This window comes from Meles meles, chromosome Y (genome assembly GCF_922984935.1).
Source record: "Meles meles chromosome Y, mMelMel3.1 paternal haplotype, whole genome shotgun sequence".
Classification (NCBI taxonomy): domain Eukaryota; kingdom Metazoa; phylum Chordata; class Mammalia; order Carnivora; family Mustelidae; genus Meles; species Meles meles.
The window spans coordinates 11019929-11036589 of NC_060088.1; the positions used below are offsets into that span (position 1 = coordinate 11019929).

General features: G+C 42.7%; 1 protein-coding gene and 1 long non-coding RNA gene across 9 annotated transcripts in view; one reads left to right on the forward strand and one right to left on the reverse strand.

The window, feature by feature from the left end:
- Positions 1–1113: 1113 nt before the first annotated feature.
- On the reverse strand, positions 1114–10757 carry LOC123935847. Its single transcript, XR_006817029.1, has 3 exons — positions 10664–10757; positions 10009–10146; positions 1114–1246 (listed from the first exon to the last, which is right to left on the reverse strand). It is a non-coding gene; the product is annotated as an uncharacterized LOC123935847 (long non-coding RNA).
- A 143-nt stretch (positions 10758–10900) lies between these two features.
- Positions 10901–16661, forward strand: part of LOC123935763 (oral-facial-digital syndrome 1 protein-like) — a 51448-nt gene continuing 45687 nt past the window's right edge. For 4 of the 8 annotated variants that reach the window (XR_006817014.1, XM_045996571.1, XM_045996572.1 and 1 more), the window contains exons 1-2: positions 11209–11509; positions 15339–15539. Coding sequence is in view for 7 of the 8 variants with exons in the window: in XM_045996571.1 (XP_045852527.1) it covers positions 11417–11509; positions 15339–15539 (294 nt within the window). In the remaining variant the exon portion in view is untranslated. The other 4 variants (XM_045996569.1, XM_045996570.1, XM_045996566.1 and 1 more) reach the window with 4 other exon arrangements.

Consider the following 16661-nt stretch of genomic DNA (forward strand, 5'->3'; position numbering starts at 1 on the left):
GAGAGAGTCAATTATCATATGGTTTCACTTATTTGTGGAGCATAACAAAGAACATGGAGGACATGGGGAGATGGAGAGGAGAACGGAGTTGAGGGAAATTGGAAGGGGAGATGAAGCATGAGAGACTATGGACTATGAAAAACAATCTGAGGGTTTTGAAGGGGCGGAGGGGTGGGAGGTTGGGGAACCAACTGGTGGGTAATAGAGAGGCACATATTGCATGGAGCACTGGGTGTGGTTCAAAAACAATGAATACTATAGGCACAGCTTTGCCTCCCACAAATCCACATAAACTATCTTATTTTTGTGGCAAGATTTAAATAGTTGAATAGCATCACACACTGGACATTATATGTTACAGTTAATTTCAAAAATCAATTCTTAAGAGACATGAAAGCTTATTTTGGAGTTGGGAGAATACAGCCCAACTTTTCATGAGCAATATGGAGCAGTGCCAAAAGATGGAAGGCCCCACATATCCTCATCTCAAGATTCTACATGTTTACTCTGCATGGCATGTTCTTGAACCAAGCTGGTTTTTCTGGAACCATTAGTGGTGACAAGGAAGTTGGGTGGTGTCACTGGGGAGAATGGCATGTGGGCTCCACCCAGCTAGCAGCAGGGGCAGAAGGGCACTGAAAACTGCTGGAGTCTCAGGGCCAGCAGGGCATGGAGGCAAGGGTCTCTTAGCCCTCCCAGGTGTAGATGGCCCTACTCCGTATGTCCTGATGAGAAATGTAATTCCCCTGGACAGAATGGGCTCTCATGGCATTTCCAGTCAGTAACAACTGTTCTTCCAGTCCCACAACCGGTGGACTATGTTCCTATGTGCTCAGGGAGCAGCTTTTCAGAGTGGGTGACAGTGAACTAGATATCAGAGAAGAGACCCAGAGCATCCTGCTACTTAGTATGTGCCAAGTGTGTGGTGAATCAAAGGATGAGTAAGCCACTCAGAGACTGTTCCCTGGCCGGCTTCTTTCAACCTGTGGGACTGCAGGGCAAGCCTCATTTAATTGTGGCAGATTCCAGTTACCTCATCTGTCCGGGTCTCTCCCAGCTGTCAAATCACGCCACACCATTATCATTACAACAACATAAGAATTCTTACAGAATTTTTTAAGATTCCATATTCTCTTTGGATTCTGCTTTTCCAGCTGGAAAAAATTCCATTTCAAAAACCAGATTATCATGGTGGCCCACAATTACAAAGTAGAAGCTTCCAGACATTGTCTTCAATATATAGCTCCTAGTTAAATGAAAATAACATGTTTTCAGTACTCCATACTGAAAATTTCCATACTGAAAATGAAAAATTGTTAACAAGAAGTCTAGAATTCAATTTTTTTACTTAAACCTGACATTGTAGAAGAGGAGACCACTAAGCTTGTCACGTTTTCCAGTATATCGCCATAGACAAATGGCTTTGGGACTATACAAATTAGGTCTGTGATATGTCCTATAGAATCCACCACCTTATTTTCACAGGGAAACTAGAAGACCTCTAATACAAAATTGTAAAAACAACATTCTCATGACTCCAAAAGAACATTTAGAGCAAGCTGGAACAAACTTGGACGGGACCAGTTAGCATTGCTAGCACTGACACTGGGAGAAATTGATAAAGCGTGTTGATTTTGTCTTCTTTCTACCCGAACAATGTATGCTATAATTCTAAGTCTCTGCAAATGCAAGAGCCTGTGATATGCCTCCTCAAACAGCATTCATAAGAAGGGAATGGAACGCCCAGCTGGCTCAATCGGTGGTGTGTGTGTGACTCGATGTCGGGGTTGTAAATTCAAGCCACATATTGGATATAGGGATTACTAAAAGAAAAAAAAAGGAAGGAAGGCACAATTTTGTATTCCAGAAAAGATTAAAGAAACCAAAATCCAAAAAGAAAGACATTTGAGGTGTTAAGAAATCTTAGAATTGGTGTTTATAGGTTTGCTGAGAAAATGAGGACAAAGTGTTGGGGAGTGGGGTTAGTTGCGGGGGGAATCAGGGATTCTGTGGCTTTTAGAACAATCAAAATCTGGATGAACAGACAGATGGGTGGATTTATGTATGTATTTATGTACTTCTAGCACAGGGTCTTTGGAATCAAAGCTAGGTTCAGGTCTACCTCTGCTACTTACTGGAAACATGACCACAGGCACAGTCCTTAAACTTCCAATGCCAGTTTCCTCCCTGGTGAGACAGAGGCAGCCATCAGAGATCCCTTACAGTGACTTTGAGGATTATACAACTTAATGTATGTGAAGCACTAGGCACGATACCTGGCTCTCTACAATGACACAGAGGAGCATACGCATGCGGAGACGTGCTGACCCTTAAGGCCTCCACATGGGGCAGCCACCTGGCTGAGAGTACACCATCTCAGGGAAGGTAAGGTGAGGTGTGTCAGAGGCCAGGGCTTATCAAGCCTCATTGAGACTCTGCTGAATCACATCGAACATGAGAAAATCTGAAATGTATTCCTAATAAATATAATCTCTGTTGTTAAGGAAATCAAGGCACAACTGGCACTTTGAACTCTGGAATTGGAAGGCCCATGACTGGAAGAAAAGGCAAATAAGATGTTCTTTTGGCATGATGAGGTAAAGAGAACTTAGAATGTCACTCGGGGCAGGTGTTGGGACACTGCATCCTGCAGGCCAAATTTGGCCTTATCCATCCTTTTATTGTTGCTGAAGGCGGCCTTTGCCCCACAACAAAATGATGGATTGACCAACTGCAATGAAGACCATCTGATCCTTTACAGGAAGTGTCTTAGGGGAAAGTTGGGGGGAAAGGCCCCAATAGTAAAACTGATAATAAGACAGGCAGGAATGAAGTGAAAGCTCTGCAAAACTAGCAGAATTAACAACAATTCTCAAGATTGAAAGAAACTGTCAAGGGGCAAAGGGATGAGAACTTTCAATCTGAACAATGTCGACAATGATGTCATTAATTGGAATAGGAGTTTGCAGCTGGAGTTTGCCAAGGGAAGGGCTTCATTTCTTCCACACAAACATTTAAGCAGCAGCAGAAAACGATACACATCTAAGGCTCATTCCTATGGCTGCGTAGTGTCAGACAGGGTGATGATAAACAGAAAGGGAACCAAGGAAACACCACATAAAGATCAGATCATAAACTCTACAGCTGGACAGAACTTGAACTGCCAATAATTTGATTTCATAGCAGCTGAATGAGTAATGCGACTATTCCACCATACAGGCAAAACTGGAAGGTGAAGTGGAAGAAATGGAAATCTTGTGAGACTACAACCACACAGTCTCAGAAGGTAATGTCTACATCACTTAGTATTTGAGGTTTATTGTGCCATGGTGGTAGGCAACGATGAGACACACTTTAGAATTCTGTGCTGTCTGATACACTCAATTTTCCACGGGGAGGGAAACGTTCTGTATCTGCACTGTCCAGTGTGGTAGCCACCGGTGGCTATTGTGTCTGCAGAACTGAGTTTTTCACTTTGTTTGGTTAAAAAGCTACATATGATCAGTCACTACTGTATTGGATGATGGCCTCTGTATTGGCTCTGTAACAATGATTTGAAATGTTTTAAGTTCTGCCAAGTCTACTTTCCCTCCACCCAGGAAGCAGTGTAACTTAGTACTCCAGTCTGTGATGTGAAAGAAGCAACCCTTTCCTCTATCCACAAAGTATTACTTTAGTACAAGTAAAGCAGCTGCCGGTATTCGTGTGAGCTTGAACAGTGTGTGTCTACTCCATTTCCCCATCACCTAAAGTAGGGGCCCTTCAAGCCTCTCCTAAGAAGACTAAGTCTCCAGGTGGGGAGGAGATGGCTACACAGAACCTGGCAATGGATTAAACTGGGAAATGAGGAAGAGGGAAGAATCAAGGATGTTTCCAAATGCCTGACTAAGGTGATCAAGCAGAGTATCAAGATGAGTCCATTCACCAAGAAAAGAAAGAAGGAAAAAAAAAGAGGGATGAAATGAACACTTCCATTCTGAGCATGTGGTGGTGCCAGAACTGCACGCCCCACCCTGACGACATCCTGAGCTTGAAAACCTGTGAATGCTCATTTCCTGGCCGAGGGGAATTAAAGCTGCAGATAGAGCTGAGGTGGTTCACCAGCTGACCTACGACAGGGAGATGAGCCCGGACTAAGAGGTGGGCCCAATATAATTACAAAGGTCTTTAAAAGTGAAAGAGAGGATGCCTGGGTGGCTCAGTGGGTTAAAGCCTCTGCCTTCAGCTCAGGTCATGATCCCAGGGTCCTGGGATCCAGCCCCATATCAGGCTCTCTGCTCAGCTAGGAGCCTGCTTCCTCCTCTCTCACTTTCTCTCTCTCTCTGCGCCTGCCTCTCTGCCTACTTGTGATCTCTGTCAAGTAAATAAATAAAATCTTAAGAAAAAAAATAAATAAAAATTAAAAAAAAAAGTGGAAGAGAGAGGCCCAAAAGGTCAGAAGGAAGGCAATGGCAGAGGGGGTAAGGGGTGTCACAAAGATGCAACGTTGCCAGTGTTGAAGAGAGAAGAAAGGGCCAGAAGGCGAGCGGTCTCTGGAAATTGGAAAGCACAAAGAAACCGATTCTTCCTGAAAACCTCCAGAAGGGAACACAGCCCAATGAGACCCACGGTGGACGTCTGTGCCACACACAAGTAAGGTAATATATTTGTGTTATTTAAGCCACTTAACTTTGTTAGATAGCACACACATCAGAGCCGAGAACGCTGCAGGAATGAGGGGAAAGGGACATATTTTAAAGTGCTCACAGAAAGTATGTGCATTTTTTAGGGAGACTGAGGGTAAAAAGGAATTCACTGACCCCAGGACAAGAGTTTCAAAGCACTGTAGAAGGTCGGAGGGAGAGGAAGGAAGTGGGGGATAGTGGTGTGTCAGGGGGAAGCTACCTGGGCAAACTTGAGGATAATCTAAGTGGTTTTCTTGCCCAGCATGCCTCCCTAATGCTTACCACAGAGCCCAGTACAGAGTAAGCGCACCACACATGGGGAATGGATCTGTATTTATTGAGAGGTCTTTTTTTTTTTTTTTAATATACCAGTCTTGAGGTTCCTAGCCCACCAAACTTTTTGTCACACTCTGCTCAGCAGAGATGCGGCGCTCGATCCCAGGGATCATGACCTGAGCCGATGGCAGAGCCTTAACCAACTGAGCCACCCAGGAGCTCCCTCAAAGAGCATGATTTTCTAATAGCAAGTGTGACAAAAAGTTTGGCGGGCTAGGAACCTCAAGACTGGTGTATTAAAAAAAAAACTCTCAATAAATACAAATCTTCAAGTCTTAGCGAATCTTACATCTTTATCTAACAAAAGTGGCTGTATACTCATCAGGGACATGGGAAATCTCAGCAACAAAACATCAAACCACATCAGGTAAGTGTTACTGTTTTCAGAAACAAAATTATCTTCTGTAACTGAGTACTTTCGGAATTAAAACACCAAGAGAAACACGTATGAAATACCTGTCTCCGGTCAGAACACAGGCTAGGAGCTTTTAATTTACATTAACTTCATTAACATGAATCCCCAGACAAAAATCAAGTGGTTAGTCAAAGTACTGGTTATATGAGAACAACTCTGGCCAAACTTAGACTTTCTGTTTTGGAAGAGAAATCCAGGGGATGGCAAATCATTGTATGAAGTAACCTGGTATCTACCTGAGAACAAACTGGAAACGTGTGGTTCCGAGATGTCCGTGGTACTGTCAGAGCTACAAGGGGACGGGGGTGCAGGCAGCACTCATTTTATTTGTTGAGTGAGGGACCACTCCTACCAGACTTGAATGTCAGTGCCCAAATACCTTAAAAGTTGTACAAGTTGGTTGATATCATGGGGTCTGTAGGGAACCATCGTGTGACATTAACCTAGTTCAGCTCAACATTTTGATTGCTTAAGTGAGGGACAGTTTATCACATTGAAGGATAACACCCTTGGGCAGCTAATAAACTGGAAGGCAACACTAAAGTTTCAACAGTCCCTCCAGGTTAAGAGAATTTAAGTGAAATGCACAAGATAGAATTTAACAGAATGCAAAAAAAAAAAAAAAAAAGGTTAAAAACCGGAAAAAAACAAACAAACAAACCCCAAACTGTACAATAGGAGAGAAACCTAGGTTAAGAGCAGTTCATCAAGAGGAGTCAAGATGGCGGAGAAGTAACAGGCTGAGACTACATCAGGTAGCAGGAGATCAGCTAGATAGCTTATCTAAACATTGCAAACACCTACAAATTCAATGGGAGATTGAAGAGAAGAAGAACAGCAATTCTAGAAACAGAAAATCAACCACTTTCTGAAAGGTAGGACTGGTGGAGAAGTGAATCCAAAGCGACAGGAAGATAGACTGCAGGGGGAGGGGCCGGCTCCCAGCAAGCGGCGGAGCAACAGAGCACAAAATCAGGACTTTTATAAGTCTGTTCCACTGAGGGACATTGCTCCAGAGGCTAAACCAGGGTGAAGCCCACGCAGGGTCAGCATGGCCCCAGGTCCCGCAGGGTCACAGAAGGATTGGGGGTGTCAGAGTGTAGCAGAGCAGAGTCAGGTACTAGAATGGGGAAGCCGGCTACAGAGACAGAGTCGAGGACTAAACTCTCAGCTCGGGGTTACCTTGAACCGGTTGCAGGCTAGGTGAACTCAGAGCGGGGTCGGAGGCCGGGGATACGGGAGTGATTGGGCGCTGTTCTCTGGGGCGCACTGAGGAGTGGGGCCCTGGGCTCTTGGCTCCTCCGGGCCAGAGGCTGGAAGGCCGCCGTTTTCATTCCCATCTTCCGGAACTCTAAGGAAAGTGAACCCGAGTGGATTACTTAGCCCGGCCCCTGGTAAGGGCGGTGCAATTCCGCCTCGGGCAAAGACACTTGAGAACCACTGCAACAGGCCCCTCCCCCAGAAGATCAACAAGAAATCCAGCCAGGACCAAGTTTGTCTACCAAGGACATCAGGTTCAATACCAAGGACAGCAGCGGAATTCCAGAGCGGGAGAAAGCAAAGCAGGGAACTCATGGCTTTCTCCCCATGATCCTTTAGTCTTGCAGTTAATTTATTTTTTTCAATTTATTTTTCTTCTTCTGCTAATTTTTTTAAACTTTCACCCTTATCTTTTTAAACGTTTTTAACTTAGTTTATCGATATATATTTTTTCTTTTTTATATTTTTTATTTGTTTTCTTTTTTTAATTTTTTCTTTTTTTCCTGAACCTCTTTTTATCCCCTTTATCACCTCTTTTTATCCCCTTTCTCCCCTCCACGATTTGGGGTCTCTTCTGATTTGGTTAAAGCACATTTTCCTGGGGTCTTTGCCACCCTTTTAGTATTTTACTTGCTCCTCCATATACTCTTATCTGGACAAAATGACAAGGCAGAAAAATTCACCACAAAAAAAAAGAACAAGAGGCAGTACCGAAGGCTAGGGACCTAATCAATACGAACATTGGTAATATGTCAGATCTAGAGTTCAGAATGACGATTCTCAAGGTTCTAGCTGGGCTCGAAAAAGGCATGGAAGATATTAAAGAAACGTTCTCTGGAGATATAAAAGCCCTTTCTGGAGAAATTAAAGAACTAAAATCTAACCAAGTTGAAGTCAAAAAAGCTATTAATGAGGTGCAATCAAAAATGGAGGCTCTCACTGCTAGGATAAATGAGGTAGAAGAAAGAATTAGTGATATAGAAGACCAAATGACAGAGAATAAAGAAGCTGAGCAAAAGAGGGACAAACAGCTACTGGACCACAAGGGGAGAATTCGAGAGATAAGTGACACCATAAAATGAAACAACATTAGAATAATTGGGATTCCAGAAGAAGAAGAAAGAGAGAGGAGAGCAGAAGGTATATTGGGAGAATTATTAGAGAGAATTTTCCTAATATGGCAAAGGGAACAAGCATCAAAATCCAGGAGGTGCAGAGAACCCCCCTCAAAATCAACAAGAATAGGTCTACACCCTGTCACCTAATAGTAAAATTTACAAGTCTTAGTGACAAAGAGAAAATCCTGAAAGCAGCCCGAGAAAAGAAGTCTGTAACATACAATGGTAAAAATATTAGATTGGCAGCAGACTTATCCACAGAGACCTGGCAGGCTAGAAAGAGCTGACATGATATATTCAGAGCACTAAACGAGAAAAACATGCAGCCAAGAATACTCTATCCAGCTAGGCTATCATTGAAAATAGAAGGAGAGATAAAAAGCTTCCAGGACAAACAAAAACTGAAAGAATTTGCAAACACCAAACCAGCTCTACAGGAAATATTGAAAGGGGCCCTCTAAGCAAAGAGAGAGCCTAAAAGTAGTAGATCAGAAAGGAACAAAGACAATATACAGTAACAGTCACCTTACAGGCAATACAATGGCACTAAATTCATATCTCTCAATAGTTACCCTGAATGTTAATGGGCTAAATGCCCCAATCAAAAGACACAGGGTATCAGAATGGATAAAAAACCAAAACCCATCTATATGTTGCCTACAAGAAACTCATTTTAGACCTGAAGACACTTCCAGATTTAAGGTGAGGGGGTGGAAAACAATTTACCATGCTAATGGGCATCAGAAGAAAGCTGGGGTGGCAATCCTTAGATCAGATCAATTAGATTTTAAGCCAAAGACTATAATAAGAGATGAGGAAGGACACTATATCCTACTCAAAGGGTCTGTCCAACAAGAAGATCTAACAATTTTAAATGTCTATGCCCCTAACGTGGGAGCAGCCAACTATATCAACCAATTAATAACAAAATCAAAGAAACACATCAATAATAATACAATAATAGTAGGGGACTTGAACACTCCCCTCACTGAAATGGACAGATCACCCAAGCCAAAGATCAACAAGGAAATAAAGGCCTTAAATGACACACTGGACCAGATGGACATCACAGATATATTCAGAACATTTCATCCCAAAGCAACAGAATACACATTCTTCTCTAGTGCACATGGACATTCTCCAGAATAGATCACATCGTGGGTCACAAATCAGGTCTCAACTGGTATCAAAAGATTAGGATTATTCCCTGCATATTTTCAGACCACAATGCTCTGAAGCTAGAACTCAATCACAAGATGAAAGCTGGAAAGAACCCAAATACATGGAGACTAAACAGCATCCTTCTAAAGAATGAATGGGTCAACCAGGAAATTAAAGAATTGAAAAAATTCATGGAAACAAATGATAATGAAAACACAATGGTTCAAAATCTGTGGGATACAGCAAAGGCAGTCCTGAGAGGAAAATATATAGCAGTACAAGCCTTTCTCAAGAAACAAGAAAGGTCTTAAATATACAACCTAACCCTACACCTAAAGAAGCTGGAGAAAGAACAAGAGAGAAGCCCTAAACCCAGCAGGAGAAGAGAAATCATAAAGATCAGAGCAGAAATCAATGAAATAGAAACCAAAAAAAAAACAAAACAAAACAAAACAAAACAAAAAAAAACAAAAAAAAACAATAGAAAAAAATCAACGAAACTAGGGGCTGGTTCTTTGAAAGAATTAATAAGATTGATAAACCCCTGGCCAAACTCATCAAAAAGAAAAGAGAAAGGACCCAAATCAATAAAATCATGAATGAAAGAGGAGAGATCACAACTAACACCAAAGAAATACAGACAATTATAAGAACATACTATGAGCAACTCTATGACAACAAATTTGACAATCTGGAAGAAATGGATGCATTCCTAGAGACATATAAACTACCACAACTAAAACAGGAAGAAAAGAGCAGTTCATCTACAAGGACCCAAAAGTTTACATTTAATGCAAGCTCAATAAGGGGCAGTAGTCTGATACAGTAACCCAAAACGCTAATGCCAATTTGAGGCTGCACTAAGATCATGTCCTTTTAACTAATTACACCTCCAGGGAACATAGCGCACTTCTGGAAATCTCATTTTAAAAGGATCAATAACTGAACTGCACGTTGTAAGGAATGCTCTGGAAAGGAGCTACTGAGGGAACAGAGCATGTTTAAACAGGAAGGCCTTTCTGGGGGTTGGGAGTAAGACACAGCAGGATCTTACCTTCAAATATAATGAATGCGGTCCCAAGGAAAAGGGATATGATGAGGGATGGCAAATGGGTTATCGCTGGTGAGCCAGTTCTAATTAGCCAGCAGTGACTGCCAGGACCTGGTGCTGATAACGACTGGGAAGGAAGATCTGTAGGAGGAAAGATGGCTGTGATCAAAGGGCAGTACCTACGTGTGTACCAAGTCTTTAAACTCTGGGCTTGACAGATTTATTCCAAACTGCCCAGAGGACAAGCTTAGGGCTGCTCCTTTGAGGTTACCTGGAAACTTACTCGAGACAGTGTTACCAAGCACTTCGTTACAAGCTATCGGGCTGCCTGTGAGAGGACTAATCCCCGCCCCTCACCGGACGGAGCACACAAATTTTCCAGCTCCAAATGACAACAGTACGGCCGTTTAAAAAACGCTGAGTTAGCTGAATGTCCCAGTGAAAGGCAAAATGAAGCAAAGGCCCCGAGCTGATCGACACTTGCGGGCTAAAACGCAACGTGTGTCGGCCCAGTGGCCTGGGATGTGACCGAACGGGGACTGGCCGGGTCCGATCCGGTTGTCCCCGGGCGGGCTGGAGAGACTGGGCCAAAACCCGCGTCACGCGGGACCCGGAACGTCCCCTGGACCTCCCGCCCCCTACTCACCCCATCTCCTACCTGCGGGGAGATGCCGCCAACGGAAACAGCCAGTCACTTCCCTCAGCAGACCGGCGCTTGGCAGCCTCTGTCAGAACTCCCCGAGCAATCCTCGGGAGAGTCCGCGGTTGCGATCTCGCGGGAGGTGGGAGGAGCTTCCGGCCAGAGGGCTGCGTAACCCAGCGCGGGCGCCCTAGTACTCCCGACAAGGGCGGTTCCGTTTGGCGGGCCTCGGGGGAGGGCGGGCTCAAGGCTGAGCCCAGCGAATTCCGGTTGGTACTCGGTTTTCTCCTGTTGCGTCACTACGGGTCGTCGTCCTCCAGCCGCGTGGGAAAGTCGCGTGTGGACCTCGACCCCGCCTACCCGTCAGAACCAGTGAGAACGGAAGTGCGAGTCGGTTGGAGTTCCTAGTTCAGAGCGAGAGACAGTGTTCAGCTCCTCTGGTCTTCCCGACTGACCCGAGGCAGAGACCGAGCCCTGAACGCCGGACTCCTCCCGAGCCTGCAGCTCCGGCGGGGTGTTAACTCGGGCCGAGGCAGGACGGGCGTGGGGGAAGTCGGGGGCAGGGGAAGTTGGCTGCTAACCGCTCGGGTAGATACACTGGCTCCTCCCCAGGGACCGGTGGAAGCGTAACCTGTTGTTTGTTTTCGCTGTAGCTGCTTTCCCCCTGCTCAGCTTCTTAGGGATTCCCGGGAGGCCCCTGGTCTGTTTTCAGAAATTCATGGTCCATCTGCCTGCCAGGTAACCCGTAACCATTTTTTCTTCCAGTTCACTATGCGCCCCAAATCTGACGTGTTGAGTCAAGATGAACTGCGAAAAAAGCTCTACCAGACGTTTAAGGATCGGGGTATACTGGACACGCTCAAGGTATCCGTTTTAGCCATATCTTTTACATAACTTTTACAAGTTAACCTGTAACACGCAGTCCAGATTTAAAGACATTCAAGTCTTGGCTTTTAAAAAAGCAAGCCATAGTTTGTAGTGCTAAGTTACAATTTTAGGTACCTCTGTAACTCTTTGTAACGGAATACGGAAGTCTTAAAAATGGTTTAGAGTTTGAGTGGTCTTAAAAGAGCATATTCAAATCATAGGTTTATTGGACTGATATTAAGGTGGTAGTGGGTAGCTTTGTAAACGGAACACATTCTAGTAAAGTTGGGCCTGGTTTATAAATCTGGTTTGCAAGTCCTGAATTAAGTGGTTTTGTAATCCTACTCACTTTCGAATGAAGGAAATAGACACCGTATGGAAAACAGTAGGTGAACTATTTACTGGAGAGTAATTTGGAGAATGCGAAATTTCTTGCTTAAAACGTATTCAAATGTATAAATATTTGGGCAGCAGATACTAGTACACGTATGAACAGCAAAGAGTTGGATTAGCTCAAATGTTTTTATTACCGTATACATTTCAGAAGTATATTTTGTATTTAAAATATCAAATTAAGGGGGCACCTGGATGGCTCAGTCAGTTGAGCCTCCAGCTCTTAGATCATGATCAGGGTTGTGGGCTCAGCCCATAACCAGCTCTGTGCTGGGGACGGGGCCTACTTAGAATTCTGTCTTTACCCCTTCCTCTGCCCCTGCCCCTTTCCCTTTCTTTAAAAGAAATTGTTAAGGAAAAAGTGAGCTTTTTAAAAAAATTTTCTCTCTCCCATTGTTTTGGTAACTTAAATCTTGAGATTAATCTGAAAAATATGGAGAAACACCATGGCTAATACAGCTACTAATTGGCATAAGTGTCTTTTTTTTAAGATTTTATTTATTTGACAGAGTGGTCAGAGAGGCAGGCAGAGAGAGAGGAGGAGCTTTCCTCACTGAGCAGAGAGCCTGATGCCGGGCTCGATCCCAGGACCCTGACTGGGATCGTGACCTGAGTGGAAGGCAGAGGCTTTAACCCACTGAGTCACCCAGGCATCCCCTTTTTTAAAAAAAAAAATTTTTTAAGTTATCTCCATTCCCCAATACAGAGCTCGAACTCACAACCTGGAGACCTAGAGTCCCATACTCAATTGACTGAGCCAGCCAGACACCTCTCTTTTTTAATCTGGTATTATATGGTGAACATTTTCCTGTGTCCTTCAGAGTTCCATGAAATCCTCATTTTCCGTGGCACCAGGCTTATCTTTGACTGTATGAGTGATTTATGTAGCAAGCAGTTCCCTGTTGAAGATTTACTTTATACCCAGGCTGGCCCATTTCTTATCCTACTCTTTGGCTTTAAATAGTGATGTACATTTTTAATATGATCATATCTTTCTTTCTTTCTTTTTTTTTTTTTTTTTTTTTGCTGATTATTCTCAGTTCTTCTCTAAAAGAACAAATATTCCGTATTTTTTAAAAAGGTTTTATTGTGGTGCCTGGGTGGCTCAGTGGGTTAAAGCCTCTGCCTTCGGCTCAGGTCATGATCCCCAGGTCCTGGGATCGAGCCCCACATCTGGCTCTCTGCTCATCGGGGAGCCTGCTTCCCCTTCTCTTTCTGCCTGCCTCTATGTACTTGTGATCTTTGTCTCTCTGACAAATAAATAAAATCTTTAAAATAAATAAATAAAATAAAAAGGTTTTATTTACTTATTTTTTTCAACTAACTTTGTAACCCACTTGGAATTAATTGTAGTGAATAATGCATTAATATGCTTTCTAATGTGGAATGATCCTTGGATTCCTGGCGATGGCATACTTTCTTTTACTGTGTTTCTGAATTAGACTTGAGAGTGTTTTATTTGTAGTCACAAATGATACTGATGTATCCTTATCCTTTTTAAGCTGTCCCTGTTTGGGTTTGGTATCAGGATTATGTTACCTTTGTTCACTTTACTAATGTGTATCTTCTAGAGAAATACTGTTTCCTTTGTGTAGCTGGCTGTTCAGTTATGTTATCCCTGCTTTATCAGTGGCAAGACAAATTTTTACTAAGTCTGAGCTAATTTGTGTTTTCTCAGTTCAGTGATGGTGGCCTGAGTGAGTTTTAATTTTTAAAATTCATGGAAATTTTCAGTGGCCTAGTTAACATTCTGTTTGGGTGTTTGCAAAGAATTTCTGGTGAAATACAAAGTCCAGTGTCTATTAAATGGAATTTATCAAGTCTTTCTCCTTATTTTAAGTCTACTCTTAATTTTGGAGAGAGTTGTGCTGAGGCAACACAGGTTTCTTTTCCAGGTGCCCTCTGCGCCTTCTTTACCCCCTTCCCAGTTATTGTAGTTACTTCTGTTTTAGGAACATTAATTCTGAATGGATTTCCCTCTTTACATTGGCTGCTGGAGAGTCCCCAGCCAGTTGTGGGATTCCTTCTAGCAAGTGCTGGATGGCTTGCTTTTTGTGTTTGTTAGGGTGGGGATTCACCAGCAAAGGTCCCTTGCTACCCCCCTCCCCGTACTTTCCTTTCTGCTTCTGTCACTCTTTTAAATCTTACCCTATTTCAGTATTTGTTTGCAAAACACCCTAAGTCATTTTATTAAGCTGAATCTGAATATATTCTTTAGTTGTTACATATTTAATTAAATCACCTCTAAATTTTACTGGTGGAGAATGCTATAATTTCTCTCATTTTATTTCAGTTACTGAATTGTACTAGATGAGGCAGGGCATGCGTATTCTGTTAACTGTAATTGTCTTTTTTTTTTTTTTTAACTAGGAGACTTTAAAGATTTTTATTTATTTATTTGACAGAGATCACAAGTAGGCAGAGAGGCAAGCAGAGAGAGGAGGAGGAAGCAGGCTCCCCATTCAGCAGAGGGCCCAATGTGGGGCTTGATCCCAGGACCCTGAGATCATGACCTGAGCTGAAGGCAGAGGCTTAACCCACTGAGCCACCCACACATGCCAATTAGGAGGCTTTAGACTTATACTAAAGCCTATTCTATACTGGTAATTATGTACTGTTCTATTCTTGAGCTAAAGAATAGAAAAATGCATAATAAGAACTGCATTTGTTTCTTGCTTGTATCCTATTAACATGAATTCATTAGATATCATTTACTGCTGAACCCCATGAATCTAGGCAGTGTATTCTTAATCTCAGCCCAAATGTATGTTTTCAAATGATATGCAAAATAGACTAGAACAAATACCCAGTAGTCTGAGTAAGTTGGGGAATTTTGTTAAAACCAAGACGAATAATGGTAGTGTTACAACCTTGAGAAAATGACCTACTTTACACTATCATTTTCTCACTTATAAAATGTAAGAAAATTATTATCCGTCAGTGTCTTGAGATGTAAATGCTGTATGCAAAAGTGTATCTTAATATGTTTTTGGGTTTATCAATTTCTCTCTTGCATATGTGATTTCCATTTTGGGAACCCAGTTTTGTTTTGATCAATATGCCCAGTATTTTCATATCCTTTAGTAGTCCACAGATAGGTGAAAAGGTACAGAATTGTCTCCTGCACTTGATACCCTGGTGAAAAGCTGCTGAAATGGGCTCCTGGGGAAGTGAAGTCAGAGTGTACATGCGTTCTGGTGAACCACAAGTTAACTTGGAAGTTGGTGAAAATGAGTTTTTTTCCAGAACTCAGTGGGCTACTTGTGTCACAGGGTTATCTAGGGAATGGTTCCCAGCTTTTGGTCATGGGTCCAGAACCATTCTGGAAATAAGGATGCTAATTCATATGCAGATCTGTGTATCTCCAGTGAAATAATCCTGCTGAGTTTTTTCCCCTTTTTTCATGTTTTTGTTTTGTTTTTTTTTGAGCTAGACACAGCTCCGCAACCAGCTAATTCACGAATTGATGCAGCCTGTGTTGAGTGGAGAACGGCAGCCCCAGTCCATTTCAGTGGAAGGGAGTGCCCTCTTAGTGGACGCTTCTAACTGTCTAGTAGCAGATCACTTACAAAGATGTGGCTACAAGTACTCACACTCTGTTTTCTTTCCGGAAAGTGGTTTGGCCAGAGAAAAGGTAAAGTTTTCCTTTTCTGTTTTTGAATTTTCTATTACCAGGTTTTTTTTCTGAGATAACGGGAAGTACCGCACCCTAGCGGCGTATTCCCTAGGGAGCGAGGTCCATTTTTCAGTCATCTTTGAATTCACATCATACAATTCCTTGGAATCTCAGTCTTTGGTAAAATTGTGATTTGAAGAATGACTGTTTTGGAGCTAGAATTGACCTCCCATTCGGTGTTGTCTACTAAGACTCACAGTCATCATTGATGTTGAATCTGTTGTAAGGTTGTTACTGTACTGGTCACAGTGCTAGTGTTACCTGTATTACAGATGAGGAGCCAGCCTCCGGAGAGGCGAGGTACTTTGCTCAAGGTCACGATTTGTAAATATCAATGCAGGGCCATAAATCTAGATCTCTAAAACGTGTTGTTCTTACTATGTTTAAAGTCTCTTCAAATATTTATGTTCCTTAGAATTACACAAGTGAAATGAGGGATACAATAGTTTTTAAAAATCTGGGGAATTCTTGGGGCACCTGGGTGGTGCAGTGGGTTAAGCTTCTGCCTTCGACTCAGGTCCTGATCTCAGGGTCCTGGGATCGAGCCCCACATCACTCTCTCTGCTCAGCAGTGAGCCTGCTTCCCCCTCTCTCTGCCTACTTGGAATCTCTGTCAAATAAATAAAATATTTTAAAAAATAAAAATAAAAAATCGATGGAATTCTCAAATACCTAAAACACCTATTTTTTTAGCAATTTTCTAGTTGCTTAATGTTTAACAGTAATGGTTGAGAAATCTAGTCACACTTGATTGTTTTATATTTTTAAAGATTTATTTATTTATTTGACAGAGATCACAAGTAGGCAGAGAGGAAGGCAGAGAAAGAGGAAGGGAAACAGGCTCCTCACTGAGCAGAGAGCCCAATGCGAGGCTTGATCCCAGGAACCTGAGATCATGACCTGAGCCGAAGGCAGAGGCTTTAATCCACTGAGGCAGCCAGGCGCCCCACCACTTGATTATTTTAAAGGCTGATACAGCTGACTTTGCTTATTTCTTTTAGTAGACTTAATTTTTTAAAGCAGTTGAGATTCGGAGCAAAGCTGAGCAAAGGAGGATCTCCTAAATGCTCCCTGCTCCCA